Raw genomic sequence first — 16,038 nt, 5'->3', positions numbered from 1 at the left:
TTGGTTGGTTGTAGCATTGTCCCGAAGCACAGAGGTTGCCAATTTGATCCCTGGTCAGGGCACTTGTAGGAACAGCTCGATGTTCTTGTCTCTCTGTCACTCTCCCTGCCTTTCTCTTTAAAAATAAATAATAGTAACATATATATAAAACCAAGAAAAATTTTAGCATAAAGTGTTGTATGTAAACAGAAAAATACAATATTCTAGCTATGTAGTAAGTTGGTTAAGCATCCTTTACTTTTAAAAAGTGAGTAAACTAAAGCCCTGGCCGAGTAGCTCAGTTAGAGCATTGTCCCGATAGGCCAAGGTTTCAGCCTCAATCCCGGTCAGGGCACATGCAAGAATCAGCCAGTGAATTAAATGTGTAATAAATGGAACAACAAATCAATCTTTCTCTCTCTCTCTCAAAACTCAATAAATTAAACTTTTTAAGTATATAAACCAGCTAGATATTAATCATAAAGAACAAACTTCAAAATAAACTGAATTTAATTCAATACTATATTCTCCACCTCAGAGATTGAGTAGTTGATGGACTCACTCATGACTTCACAGGCCACAGGTATCTTCTGCTTTTTAATACATAAGAATGTTCTTTCTTTATAGCTATATTCAGGATTGATTGCATTTGAAGTTCTGTTATGCAGCAAATGAAAATGCGTCATAAATTATCCTATTTAGATAGATACACCCTAACTGGAATTATTCATCATTGTGGTTAAAATTATGATTGAATTCCAAGCCAGTAAAAATTGAAATTGATCTGATTAAGGATATTTCATTCAGATTTTGCATATTGGGGAAACATCTTTTTGAAAAGCTTTTTAGTCATAAAACATTTAATTTTTTTTTTTAATAATAGTTTACTGTCTAGTTCTGCCTCCTGTCCTTACAGGAATCTGTTCTGTGCTTTTTTTGGATAGATGCTGCCAGTGACTCTCAGAAAGCTCATTACCTTAAGAGAGCATTTTTTTCACTGTTGGGTAGTTTTAATTATTAAAAACTTAATCCACACAAAGAATCAAAATCTGCTTTCTTATAAGTACTTCCTCTTTTTTCAAACATTCTTCCTACTTCTCTGTCATCTAGAGATTTGATAATTAACTTTTTTTCTGTATTTACTTCATTAGTAAAGATATCCAACTGCACTTAGGTTATAATAAAAAATACTGATTTTGTTAGATGTAATAATGGCTTTATGACTGTTTTAAAATCTATATCATAGATACATAAAGAAATATTTGTGGGAGAAATAATAGCTTGGTGTTTGCTTTAAAAAAAATTTTTTTTTAAGTAGGGATAGGAGAAGAATAAGTTTAAAATAGAACAACAGCAGCCTGACCAGTTGTGGTGCAGTGGGTAAAGCATCGACCTGGAACGCTGAGGTCTCAGGTTTGAAACCTCTGGCTTACCCGGTTAAGGCATATATGGAAGTTGATGCTTCCTGCTCCTCCCCCTTTATCTCTCTCTTTGTCTCTCTCTCTTTCTCTCAATCCCACCACTCTCTAAAAATGAATAAATTAAAAAAATAGAACAACAAAAAAATACACAGAAATCTTAAGAAAGACCCAAGGTCAGGAACCAATGTATAATCCTACAGCCTCTCTTTAGTGACAGCAATTTATTAATTTATATAATAATTATTATAAATATCCCATTTGATCTTGATGTATAATATTATATATATATATATAACGTTTTAAAATGCAATATATATCATATAATTATTTTGAAGATTTAACTGCTGAGCATTTGTTTGGGATGACATTTTACATGTTTCTGAAATTTCATATTTATATTTAAGTTCAGACTAATCATAAGATCAGAATTGGGGGCCCTGGCCGGTTGGCTCAGCGGTAGAGCATCGGCCTAGCGTGCGGAGGACCCGGGTTCGATTCCCGGCCAGGGCACACAGGAGAAGCGCCCATTTGCTTCTCCACCCCTCCGCCGCACTTTCCTCTCTGTCTCTCTCTTCCCCTCCCGCAGCCAAGGCTCCACTGGAGCAAAGATGGCCCGGGCGCTGGGGATGGCTCTGTGGCCTCTGCCTCAGGCGCTAGAGTGGCTCTAGTCGCAACATGGCGACGCCCAGGATGGGCAGAGCATCGCCCCCTGGTGGGCAGAGCCTCGCCCCATGGTGGGCGTGCCGGGTGGATCCCGGTCGGGCGCATGCGGGAGTCTGTCTGACTGTCTCTCCCTGTTTCCAGCTTCAGAAAAATGAAAAAAAAAAAAAAAAAGAAAAAAAAAAAAAAAAAAAAAAAGATCAGAATTGGGGACTTAATTAGCATTAACAAGCAATACAGCCAACCCCTTGCCTAATGCATGAATCTCCTACCATGTTCTCCATTTGTTAGTTTTCTCCTTTCTTTAAATCTTTCCAATTTAAGAGGAATTTATCACACCTTGGCCCATTGTATTTTCAGATCTGCTGTATAATTAGGCTGTTCATTCTTACTTCACTAAGAAACCTTACTTTGGTAGATTATCACCTTGTTACTTATTCATTCATTCATTCATTTGTTGAATATGCACTAGGTTACAGAACTCTGCTTGTCACTTGGGATACAAAAATGACAGGTAGTTTCTACTCCAGGAGTTCACAGTCACGTAAAGGAGACAAACTTAAGCACACAGCATAATGTAGTATACTCTATAACAGAATATTGCCATGAGGACAGAAAGGAAGAGCAGCCAGCTCTGGCTGAGCCGGTGAAGGAATCTTTCATAGATTTTTTACTCCTCTAAGTCAAAGTTGCCTCAACACTTTTTGAAAGTCTTTTTGATCTTTAAAAGACAATTTTTGTCTTTCTTTTGCAGCTTGTTCGTGTCCTGGTATCTCCCACCAACCCCCCTGGTGCTACCAGTAGCTGCCAGAAAGCCATGTTCCAGTGTGGCTTACTGCAGCAGCTCTGCACCATCCTAATGGCCACTGGCGTTCCTGCTGATATCCTGACTGAGGTAAACTGAACAAAGATGGGGACAGCACTGTGGCAGTTTAAATCCAGGGGATCATTAGAAAGAATTTTATATTAGCTGAAGGAAAAACCAGAAAAGTTAACTTTTTATATTAAATTTCTTATTGATCCTACTAAAATATAATAAGCATAATGATAACAGTGTCAATTCTGAAAGGTAGACTCATTCCTCAAGTTTAATATATAAATAATGTTAAAGCATCAAAGATTTCTCATTAATTTTATTCTTTTCAGCAGACGTGAACAATATGATTTATGTTTTTAATTTTGAGAACAATATGACTTAGTCAAAACTTAAATCTTAAGTAGTCTTATTCATAGAAAAGTAAATTCTTTTTCCTGACATATGGCAATTTCTATTTCTTGCCTTTTAAGAAATAGTAGTTAATTTGAAGAAAAGAAATGTTTGGTATATTTAAATTATCTTTTTACTTTTCTCAAATTAACACATGCACATTAAAAGTACTTGTAATAAAAGTTTTATAACAAAAACAGATGTCTTCAGCCTCACTCCTTCCTACATTCAGTCCCACTACCCTGTATAACCCTCCCACTTGACTTCCTCCTGTCACTCAGTAATTTAAATTTAAATTAATACTCTGGTTTATAGTTTTACAAATATATTAATACTGTTCCCTGTTAAGCCAGACAGAGAGACCTATGTCTTTTTTTAATATTACTTTTTTTTGTCTGTGTTATAATAGTGTCCTTTTTTTCATTGTAGTGATTTTCTGTGTTTCTATGTGTATTAATATTGTGATATGCTTAACATACCATTTCCCATCCCAGACCTTTTTTGGGACGCCTTCCGTCATCCTGCTCCAGTGTGACTGGTCATTCTCTGCTTCTGTCGCACAGCTCTTGTCCTGGACGTTCACCTCTCCCCCTAGGATTGTCTCTGACCTCTCCCTGGACTTGGATTCTTTAGTTACAGAGTCCATGTCCTTTTCCCTCCCCCTCGTTTTATTATCTTATTTTACTGAACTTCCTGAAAAGGGGTAAATAGCTAGAGAATGTGTTTTTAGCTCTCAGTTATTCCTCTGCCTTCAGAATTAATTTAAAGCTTGGCTAGGTATAAAATTCAGAGTTGGGAATTACTAACACTCAACGTTAAGAACATTAATTCAGAGTTGCTGAAGTCTGAAGCCATTTTAAATCTTAATTCTTTTTATATAACCTGCTCTTTCTCTCTCAAACTTTTGGAATCTTTATTTCTGAACTTTACTGATGATGTACTCTTCTACAGATCTTTTTTCCTCCAATTATTTGAAAGGACACTCACTGTACCGACTCTTGGAAGCTGGAGATATATTTCTTTCAGTTTTGAGGATGTTTTTTGTATTTCTTGATACTTTCCTTTTTTCTCTTCTATATTTGCAACTCTATGGATAGGTTATTGGACTTTCTGGACCCAGTTTGTTTTTTTATTCTACTTTCTTAGAGGTTTTTCAACTTCATTCCTAAATTAAATCTTTGTTACCTTTTAAATTTGTTTTCTGATTTTATTTTACAGCATCCTTTTTTGTTCTGTAGAAATAAATTCTCTCAAGGATGTTAATATTTGTTTTTTGAGATTTTAAATTGTATGGTCAAGTGTTAATTTTTAATTAGAGGCCTACACTTAATTTTTTTTAAATGTTATCTCAAGAAAATATTACAAAATTATATGAGGTCACTCATTTTTTTTTGGTGTCTGAAATTTGGCATTGAAAAGCCAAATGCAGAGAGTTAACAGTTTCTTCTTTTGAAAACAGGCTTCCTTCCTTAACTTACTTTCTCGAAATTGTTTTTCCCATTTAATAGACCATTAATACAGTATCAGAAGTTATTCGAGGCTGCCAAGTAAACCAAGACTACTTTGCTTCTGTAAATGCACCTTCAAACCCTCCAAGGTACGAAAAGGGAAATATTGAGATTCTACTGAGGAAGTAAAGAGTTATTTTGGGGTATCTCACATGTACATCTTATTAAGTTCAGTTGTGTTTTGACACTAGAAATTACCTGACCAGGTAAATATGTTGGTATTTAGAAGTTAGTGTCTTTGGCACGTATGTATTTGGGCTTACGTGTCCCTTCCTCCCCTTCCTGGCAGTGTGCTGTAAGCAAAGCTAAGCTGCGTTGCCCTTTCTGTGAAATGGAGATGGAAATACTTAACTTGCTGGTGTTCTGGTTATGGTCTTTTCAGTCAACAAAATGTTGATTTGTGCACTTGGGTTGCAATGTTTCTTTTTCTTCTTTTCTTTTTAAATGAACAGACCGGCAATTGTAGTACTTCTCATGTCTATGGTTAATGAAAGGCAGCCATTTGTATTGCGCTGTGCTGTTCTCTACTGCTTCCAGTGTTTCTTATATAAAAACCAAAAAGGACAAGGAGAAATTGTGTCAACACTTCTACCTTCCACCATTGATGGTAAATGATTTAGTTCTAATTCCTGTTTAAAAAGTAAATAATTGTATTTGCAGCTTTTAATGGTAAAATAGGTCATAAATGATTAAATAAAAAGAAAAAAGAAGACCCTGGATGTAGTAAAAATTTAAAATATGACATGTCCTTGAATTTGCTTTAGAAATGTAGTGTTTAATTAAGATTAAAATATTCTGAAATATTACCATTATCAACGATGCCTAAAGTGTTCTGTTTCTTTATTCTGCTGCTTTTCTTCCAAGGTCGTTTTTGGCATCTTTCATTTTGTTTTAAAAAGCAGACTTTGAAAAATGTTACTTAATACTACTAATCAGCAGATTTTTAGATAGCATTTTATATTCTTTTTCTCTGTGTGGATAACATAAATTTTTCTGTTATTAATTCATCTGCCTACCATCTTTGTAGCAACAGGTAATTCAGTCTCGGCTGGTCAGTTATTATGCGGAGGTTTGTTTTCTACTGATTCACTTTCAAACTGGTGTGCTGCTGTGGCCCTTGCCCATGCTTTGCAAGAAAATGCCATCCAGAAAGAACAGCTGCTCAGGGTTCAACTGGCTACAAGTATTGGAAACCCTCCAGTGTCTTTATTGCAACAGTGCACCAACATCCTTTCACAGGTAAAGTAGCCAGTGAACCTCTCTAATGGTGGGAAAAGGTTTGCTATACATTTTGAATCCAGTGATATAAAAATTTAACAGTGTTCTTAGTAGATGCAGATAAAAAAGGAAAGAGGCAAGGATTACCTGCTTACTAGCTCCTTTTTCTCCTTTTTGTGGAGAAAAAGCCATACATATTTTTACAAGAATAGTTTTGCCAAATAGTTAACAAGGTCTGCATCCTTATGGAAATACATATTCTAGGCAGAGGTGTTTATTGTTTTTTTCTTTTTAAATCATCCACAGTGTTCTTGCATGTCATTCTCTCTCTCTCTGCTCAGTAGCTTAATTTAGGTTATTTTAAGAGAGGAAATAGAATAAAGTGGTTCATAGCTGTGGCCTTCCCTTTTCAAATTCCAGAGTAATTGATCTTCCTCTCAGAAAACAAAGAATACCAGTCGATTGCTTATATAGTTAAACTGTATACCCCTTTGTGTTTGTGAGCTCTCAAAGGCATATAATTTACCTAGTAAGACAGAGAAAAGCATAACTAAAAATATTTGCATTCATTTAGGTTACTGGTAAGAACAATAGTCTGGATGTATGGATGCTAAAGCATTTAGGAATATCACTGACTGTTAGATGATTTGCCCTTATGAGGCAGCCTTGCCGTTGAACAATTTAAGTTCATGTTTTAGCAACAGCATAAAAGGCATCAATTTCAGAGTCACTCGGGGGAAGTAAGAATGTGGCTAAGTCTAAATTGCTATATCCACTGGAATTGTCTGACCCCCTCCCCATGATAATGCTCTGTGTCCTCCTCCACTTATAAATTTGCTACATTTTTGGAATTATTTTATTCTTAGCTTTAAAGAAATATCACTGCCATTCATAGGAAGTGATAAATGAAAGCTTTAAACTTAACTAAATGAAAAGAGATCTGAAAACTCCCTTTATTATTTAAAATTGGGTTACTTCAATTAAAGTTAATCTTTTCAGGGTGGTATGGCTTTAGATAAAGTATCCATATATCTTTTATTTCTCATTTATCTCTTAGTGTTCTTTAAAAAACTATACAAAAATATTCACATTTTTACTTACTGAATACTTGGCATTTTCATATTGATGTTTGTTGAAAACAGCTTTTCTTAAACCAAACAGTAATTAGCTTCTAACCACCATCACTGCAGACTTTCCTCTAACACTGTAATCATAATTAATGCACAATAAATACTCAAGATAGTGGTGTCTGCCTATTCTTAGTAATCAAAGTGCTATAAAACGATTCTTTCTCCTCTAATATATATGCATTGTTGTGTAGTAAAAGATTAGAACTGTCCTGTCCCAAATTATTGGCTAGAGTTTGTAGACTGTATGTGAGGAATTTTTCTAGATTTAAATTTTTCTGAAGCAGTCATATTTATGAATAATTTTTAATGTATAATTTGCAGGGTGATAAGATCGACAGACGGGTATGTATCACTTGTGTAAACGCAGGCGTTTTCCTCTTACAACAAGGCTTCTCTTTGTCTTGGGTTTGCTGATTGGTTTTTTTTAACTGCTTGTTTGAAGTTTATTCTACTCACACTTCTATGTGCCAGTAAGTTGACCTCTGTCATAGTGGATCTCCAGTTTTTCTCCTTGGGACATTGTAGTGGTTTTTCTCAGAACTGTGGGAATAACAGTCTGAAGCTATGCTGTGCTTCCTCTGGGAGTATGCTTACACTTTAAGGAATTCTTTGGTTTGGGCTTTTCGGTGGTGTTTTGTGTTTTTTTCACCCAAGCTTGCTTCATTTCCCTTAAAACCATTTCAAAGTTAGTAAAATTTAAGATTAAGATTTTTGCCTTTAGTTAATTAGTATATGAAAGAATGTGATGTTTTTATATTAATCAAGATTTTGAAAATGTACAATAGTAAGTATAATTTTGTAATTTGAAAGATTTTAAATTAAAGATATGGGTTATTTTGGATCTAACCTATATACTGTAACTACCATTGGGGTACGTGTGTGGGGTGAGGGGAATGTTATTTGTTAGATTGGATTGTTTTGTTTTTTGGAGTGTTTATAAAAAGGAGTGTACCTTAAAGTCCATATTTGGGCATGTGTTCAGTTTTGGTGTGGGTAATAATAACTGAGATTCTGTTAGGAGTTGTAGCTTTGTGTATGAGCATGATTAACACATGTAAGTGACTCACACAGATATATTTGGCCTCCAGAATTTTATAATTATACATGTCAGTCATTTAAGAAGGGAGGGGAGTATCCTATATGTATAATTTACACACAGTAAAATGCAGACCTTAGTGTTCAATCTGATGATTTTTGGTGATTGAATGTATCTCTGTAACCACCACCCAGAACACAATGTATAACATATTCATTGAACTAGAAAGTGCCATCAAGTCCCTTTCCTATTCTCTATCCCCAGAGGCTACCACTAGAAAGTGAATCTCATCATAATACTCTAGAATCCCATTTTAATACTTTAACACTAGAAGATTAAAATGTTGGCTTCTCGTGTTTTATAAAGTATGAAAAAATACTAAATTTGAAATCCACAAAATAGAAATAAGAGATACTTTTATTTTGAAACTATAATAGGAGAAACAATAGCTTATGTAAAGATAATTCAGCTTCACTTATTTAATTTGTAGTTTTCTTCCATTCAATAAAATTTGTGATTTCTAGTAACTAAACCCTCAGGATGCTCTGAAATTAAAATTTCAGCATCCATTTGTTTTTCCAGGTATCTTCAATCGTTCATACACTATAGGGGCCTAGGAAGAGATATATACTTTTCCTTGACTTAAACAAATAGACAAATATGTAAACATAAATAAAATGAATAGTTTTAGTCAGAGAGTGTGATGTGGCTTTTAGCTGTTCTAGGTGTTTATCTTGTAAAGAATCAATCAGATGATCAGAGAGCAATGACACAGAAGGTTATGATAGCTTTTAATGCCCAATTTCTGATTTTATTTTGAAGGAATAGAGCGGCTTGAATAGGATTTTTTTATGTTGATCTTATTTTTAACATTTTATAGTGATACACTGGACAAATACTTTAATATTTTTGTACTCATTAATGGTTAATTTTTCTTTTCATTTTGGGAAATAGTGGAAAGAAAATAATATTCTTCATTCTACCCAAAGATAACTAATGGTAAAATTTTTTTTGTACTGTTAATTATAGAGCAGTGATCATACATTACTCCACTTTATGTTCTGCATTTTTTCTTACAGGCATTTGTCATGTTGAACACTAAGTCAACATCACTTTATGTGATTGTATAATACTTCACCAAATAGATACACCATAGGTTAGGTAACCATCTCCTTAGTTTTGGACATTTAATTATCTCCCATTTTTCTCTATTTTATGTCATGGTTTGATGAACATCAGAATAATGTAGTCTGCACATAATAGCATTATTACATAGTCTTTACTTTGCATGTTTTCAATATGCATGGGTTTCTATTAACTCCACAAAGCAGGACTGCCTGTATTTATTTCATGGAGGTAAAGAAAAAAAACTATCCCAGCAATTAATATTATTTTTTATTTTCTCAGTTAAAACTTTATTTTGGCATCTATTTTAAATTTGGAGTATTAGTTCTGCTTTTAATATGCTTATAGGTAGAGAGCCATAGAATTGCAGAGCTAGAAAGGGTGATAATATTTTATAGCATTTGAGGAGCTGTTACTGTGTTCCATGCACTGTTTTAAGTCTTTTCCGTGTGTTTAATCCTCTCCACAACTCTATGAGATAGGTATTAACTATTAGCCTTATTTAAGGATGTGGAAGAAAAGTAAGGTTTTATGGCTGTTGAGTTTTAGAATCGCTATAAATCCTGGTATCCTCTTAGTGAGATCATTTAATCCAATGAGAAAATTGGGGCCCACATAGCATATTGAACAGGTACAAGATAGGACAGTAGAAGATTTGGTTCTTCCAATTCCCAACCAAATGTCCTTTTCACTAATACCTTACTGCCACTTAAAACTAAAACTTCAGTTTTTTCGCCTGACTGATGATGGCACAGTGGAAAGAGTGTCAACCTGGAATGGTGAGGACCCAGATTCAAAACCCCAAAGTCACTGGCTTGAAAGCGGGCTCATCCAGCTTGAGCACGGGGTCACTGGTGGCTTTAGCAAGAGGCCACTGGCTCAGCTGGCCACTCCTCCATCAAGGAATTTATGAGAATTAGCAATCAGTGAAAAACTAAAATGACACAACTATGAGTTGATGATTCTCATTCTTTCCCTTCCTGTCTATCTCTCTTTCTTAAAAAACTAGACAAAACACTTCAGTCCTTTAAAAATATGTGTATGTCCTTTTGAAATGAGTAATACATGGTTTAGTAATTAAAATGATATGAAAAGGTTTACAGTAAGAAGTCTTGGCCCCACCCCTGTCCTAGTTCCCCACCTCTCATTATTCAAATGATTTGCCAGGAAAAGGACATTTCTTCTATTCTTTTCAAGTGCTTTTTATGCACATCCACTATCCTGCACCTTGGTGGTGATTGTTTTTTTATCTCTTAGTGCCATTTTACACTTTCATTAGCTAAGTGAAATAAGACTGCAGTGCACTAGATTATCTGTTTCCCCACAGTCAGACTTGTATTTTTGCCAATATGACAAGCGGTGAAAAATGTTATGTCATTAAGTTCTAAGTTGCATTTCTCTTATTGAAAGGTTGAATTGATTTCTGTATGTTTGTACACAAGTAGAAGTTTTTTTTGTCAAATCTTTTTTATATTTCATCTACCCATTTTTCCATTGGATTGTTAATCATTTATTGTTTATAGCAGCGGTTCTCAACCTGTGGGTTGCGACCCTGGCGGGGGTCGAACGACCAAAACACAGGGGTCGCCTAAAGCCATCGGAAATACATATTTTATTTAAAAACGTATTGTATAATAAATATGTATTTTCTGAAATACATATTTTATTTAAAAACGTATTGTATAATAAATATGTATTTTCCGAAATACATATTTTATTTAAAAATGTATTGTATAATAAATATGTATTTTCTGATGGCTTTAGGCGACCCCTGTGTTTTGGTCGTTCGACCCCCGCCAGGGTCGCGACCCACAGGTTGAGAACCGCTGGTTTATAGGAACTCATTTTATTAAGTAAGTGAACCCTTATTTGTGATAACTTACAAATACAGTTTTCCTGAGATGTGATTTGTCTTTTGAATTTGGAGTTTTGTTCTGGATTTTTTTTTTTTGTATCACTTTTACTATCTCTACATTTTATGTCATACTTAAAAAGGCCTTTCCCACTTCAAGATTTTAAGGAATTTTTTCATATTTCCATCTTATAACTTATGGTTTAATTTTTTGCATTTAAATCTTTGTTCCATTTTCCTCAATAAATTAGATATGGATCTTCAAATCTTTTAGATAGCTCTCTAATTGTCTCAATATTTTTTAAGTCCATCTGTAACCCTCTGATGATTGATGCTGATTATATTCATGAATTAGTATCACCTGATTGCTCCTTTTTATTTTTTACAGTTTCTCTAGTTATTCTCGCTTGTTTATGTTTCTATATGAACTTGAGAACTGGGTTGTTTAGTGCCAGAGAAAAAATAATTATTTGGTATTTTTATTTGGGTCACAATTTTAATTTTTTATTAATTTTATAAATTAATATAGAATTAATATATTCATGGTCTTGAGTTTTTCTATCTAAACATGTTTTCTTTCCATTAATTTATGTCTTCTTTTGTGCTCTTTTGGGATGTTTTTCAATTTTCCTCATTTAGGTTTTCATACATACCTTTTTAAAAGTTTTATTTTAGAAGGGGTTGAGGCCCTGGCCGGTTGGCTCAGCGGTAGAGCGTCGGCCTAGCGTGCGGAGGACCCAGGTTCGATTCCTGGCCAGGGCACACAGGAGAAGCGCCCATTTGCTTCTCCACCCCTCCGCCACGCTTTCCTCTCTGTCTCTCTCTTCCCCTCCCGCAGCCAAGGCTTCATTGGAGCAAAGATGGCCCAGGCGCTGGGGATGGCTCTGTGGCCTCTGCCTCAGGCGCTAGAGTGGCTCTGGTCGCAACATGGCGATGCCCAGGATGGGCAGAGCGTCGCCCCATGGTGGGCGTGCCGGGTGGATCCCGGTCGGGCGCATGCGGGAGTCTGTCTGACTGTCTCTCCCTGTTTCCAGCTTCAGAAAAATGAAAAAAAAAAAAAAGGGGGGGGGTTGAGGAAGAATAGGAAGCATCAACTTGTAGTTGCTTCTCATATGTGCCATGACTAGGCAAGCCCGTGGTTTCAAACCAGCAACCTCAGCATTTCAGGCCGATGCTTTATCTACTGCACCCGCCACAGGTCCGGCTGTTATACAGCTTTCATTAGGCTTATTCTCTTGTACTTTATATTCTTCTGTTCCTGTATTAAAGGAAATGTTCCATTCTCTCTTCTATCTCATTCTAACCAGTCATGTTTCCCTTTGCACTTATCCTTCGGTTAGACCCCTAAGCGCATACTTCTAGAAGATTCAAATTTGAATCGAATCCCACATTTGTTTACTCAGACATCAGCCAGTGATTTCATAGGATGCCTTGTATATATAATGTAGGCAAATTTGACATCTATAAATGCCATTCCAAGTAATAATAAACTTTTTATATATAACCAGGAGAAATCAAGGAAACATTTGCATTTATGACTTGAGTACAGGGGGTACTTGGGTTACAAAACAGTTCTGTTCCTATGACAGTGATATAACCCGAATTTTGGTGTAAGTTGAAACACACCGTAACCTAACTCACTTACCTATCCTAACAGTTGTAAATCATAATCTAGAACATAAAAACACAACTAAGCCACAGAAAAAAGAAAAGGAAATAAATATAGGAGCCATGATAAGGGCCAAAAGTCACCAAAGTAACACAAGTGGAACACTTGCACTTTTAGCAGTCTAAAATGGCGTAGCAAGCATGGGGGGGGGGGGAGCCACCTCCCTCACTCATAGCCATGTTACTGCGCACTCTTCCGCCACGCGCAGCCAAACTAGTTCGCCCGTGTAGTCCGTAAATATGACACAGCGTAAGCCGAAACACATCTCAATTTTTTAAAGTTTTTATGGGAGTAAGCATCGTAAACTCAAAACTGTAAGTTTTGAGACTGTAATATATCAAGACTGTAATAACCTGAGGACCCCCTGTAATTAGTTGTAAATTCTCTAGGGCACATAGTCAATTGACAACAAATGTATATATTTTAACTTTTTGATTTACTTGGGTAACAAGACATATCGTAGAAACAGTAATGACATTGAAGCAAGGAAAAATAATACATTATGTTAAAACTAAATTCATGCTTATTAATGCTTACTTGGCAAATCATTCAAAGAGGTCTAATCGAATTTGTTTAAATAGTAAATGTATTTGAAAATGATTAATTATAGAAAGGCAAGCTGTTGACATCAAGATTTGTTAAACTGGAACAGTCTAGGTGCTAGAAATTTTTCAAAACACAGTGATGGTTAAATTCATTCCTCTCAAGATCTTTGAATAATTTTATTTTGGATATTTTCTGAAATTACTCCCAAAGTGATGTATAACTATGCTAATGTTCATTATACTGTTTCAAACAAGTTTTGTTTATCTTAAAAAATATAGGTTATATAATATAATATGGGCTGTGACAGTATTATCAGCTTACAGTATCTCACAAAGGAGGTATAAATGTGTTGTATCAAATTTTAGGAAACTAATTTTGATGGGCATGCTGGTTAGTGTTCAGTATTGTTTAATGTAGTTGGCCATAGGGTAGTGAGGATTTGGGGCACTTAGCTAACTTAAATCTTTTTCCACTTCATTATGTTTGTGGTTTCTCATCTGGCATGTTGTCAGTGAATTTGTAACATGGTTTGTTTAGTTTCCTATTAGGGACTATATTCTCTAATGGAAATTAAATAATTCAACAGATTATTTCTTTGCATTTTTCTCAATGTTTTTTGAATGAGGTAGAATTTGTTTCTTTATTGGAAAATTATTTTTAAAATTTTAATTGAAACAAATTTGCCTGACAAATTAATATTTTTGTGTAAAGTGATTTAGGATTGATATATTTTTTTAAGCATCTACATCATACACTTCTTCCTTAGCACACTGGGATTTTACATAACCCAGTATATACTGATGAACATGAATCAATTCTGATTGCTTCTTTACTGTTCATTTTGGGAAGTACAGCCCATAAGAGGACACAAGAATGCACTCTTGTTCAGTATTTTAGTCTGGGTTCCTGACTCATCTTTTATAAGATGTTAAATATCATTTTATGCAAACAGGGAGGGATCATAGGGCAAATTTAAATTAAAAAAAAAACAAATGAAATTTCTGCCAACTTATCTATTTCAGGGAAGCAAAATACAGACAAGAGTTGGATTACTAATATTGCTGTGTACCTGGCTAAGTAACTGTCCCATTGCAGTAACACATTTTCTTCACAATTCAGCCAATGTTCCATTTGTATCCTTTATATATTGTAGTAAGATACGTGTAAGTATTTATTATTTTTTTATTTCTTCCTCTCTGTTAGAGGTAGCTCTGTGTTCCAAATATTTGAATTTTTTTCATGTGTTTTAACTTTTTAAACTGTTATGGTGGTGCCTGACCAGGCGGTGGCGCAGTGGATAGAGTGTCAGACTGGGATACGGAGGACAGAAGTTTGAGACCCCGAGGTCGCCAGCTTGGACCCAAGGTCGCTAGCTTGAGCAAGGGATTACTCGGTCTGCTGAAGGCCCACGGTCAAGGCACATATGAGAAAGCAATCAGTGAACAACTAAGGTGTCGCAACGAAAAACGGATGATTGATGCTTCTCATCTCTCTCCATTCCTGTCTGTCTGTCCCTATCTATCCCTCTCTCTGACTCTCTCTCAGTCTCTGTAAAAAAAACAACTGTTATGATGGTATTGGTGCTTGCTTAAGCTGTGTGTATACCATACCATTCTTTGTGTTATACTTGCTAGGACTGTATATAGAATTTCTTATAGAAACTCTTATATGAAATACGTATCAAGTTCACTTTATAAAATAAAGTACTTCAAATAGTCTCCTTAACAAAGATTTCAGCTTACGGGACAAATTGCAGAAAATCTTGGAGAGGAAGAACAGTTGGTCCAAGGCTTATGTGCCCTTCTGCTGGGCATTTCGATTTATTTTAATGATAACTCACTTGAGAATTACATGAAGTAAGTAAGGGGAAAATACAGGGCTGAAATGATAATGTTATCAAGAGAAAATGATAAAATTTTTTTCTGCCAAAGTTTTTATGTTTTGTTTTGACTTTTTTAAAGCATCTCAATATGCTTATCTCTGTAGAGAGAAACTAAAACAACTGATAGAGAAGAGGATTGGCAAAGAGAATTTCATAGAGAAACTAGGATTTATTAGCAAGCATGAGTTGTATTCCAGAGCATCTCAAAAACCCCAGCCCAACTTCCCCAGTCCAGAATACATGATATTTGATCATGAGTTTACAAAGCTTGTAAAAGAACTTGAAGGTAAGATAAAAATGTTTATATTGGTATTCATTAGAAAGTACCTATGATTATATTGTATATGTATGTTCTGGACAAATGCCAATTTTATAATAAATCTAAAAATAGAGTTTTCCCCTAGCTCTTGATGCTAGTAGCCCATTAAAGAACTTTTGGGGCCTGACCTGTGGTGGCGCAGTGGATAAAGCGTCGACCTGGAAATGCTGAGGTCGCCGGTTCGAAACCCTGGGCTTGCCTGGTCAAGGCACAAAGGGGAGTTGATGCTTCCTGCTCCTCCGTCCCTTCTCTCTCTGTCTCTCTCCTCTCTCTCTTTCCCTCTCTCTCCTTTCTAAAATGAATAAATAAATAAAAAAATTTTAAAAATGGGTAAAATATTAAAAAAAAAAAAAAAAGAACTTTTGGGCTTGAATAAGATTGGAAAGATTATTTATCTCTCATGCAAGTTAAGCCATGTGTTTTTACTGACTAAGTCTTATTAAAATAGTATTTGAAATGTTTAAAATAAAATAAATTTTAAATAAG

The 16,038-nt window shown here is 35.1% G+C and overlaps 1 protein-coding gene across 4 annotated transcripts in view; it reads left to right on the top strand.

Annotated features, from left to right (window-relative positions):
• USO1 (USO1 vesicle transport factor) overlaps positions 1–16,038 on the top strand; it is an 81,163-nt gene that overhangs the window by 50,464 nt on the left and 14,661 nt on the right. For 2 of the 4 annotated variants that reach the window (XM_066232906.1, XM_066232905.1), the window contains exons 10-17: positions 2,815–2,955; positions 4,776–4,864; positions 5,228–5,382; positions 5,803–6,014; positions 7,445–7,465; positions 14,374–14,484; positions 15,089–15,207; positions 15,338–15,519. In XM_066232906.1, coding sequence (XP_066089003.1) covers positions 2,815–2,955; positions 4,776–4,864; positions 5,228–5,382; positions 5,803–6,014; positions 7,445–7,465; positions 14,374–14,484; positions 15,089–15,207; positions 15,338–15,519 — 1,030 coding nt within the window. The remainder of the gene's footprint in view (positions 1–2,814; positions 2,956–4,775; positions 4,865–5,227; positions 5,383–5,802; positions 6,015–7,444; positions 7,466–14,373; positions 14,485–15,088; positions 15,208–15,337; positions 15,520–16,038) is intronic. The other 2 variants (XM_066232908.1, XM_066232909.1) reach the window with 1 other exon arrangement.

Source organism: Saccopteryx bilineata, chromosome 5, assembly GCF_036850765.1.
Source record: "Saccopteryx bilineata isolate mSacBil1 chromosome 5, mSacBil1_pri_phased_curated, whole genome shotgun sequence".
NCBI classification, from domain to species: domain Eukaryota; kingdom Metazoa; phylum Chordata; class Mammalia; order Chiroptera; family Emballonuridae; genus Saccopteryx; species Saccopteryx bilineata.
This window is presented reverse-complemented; position numbering and strand designations above follow the sequence as displayed.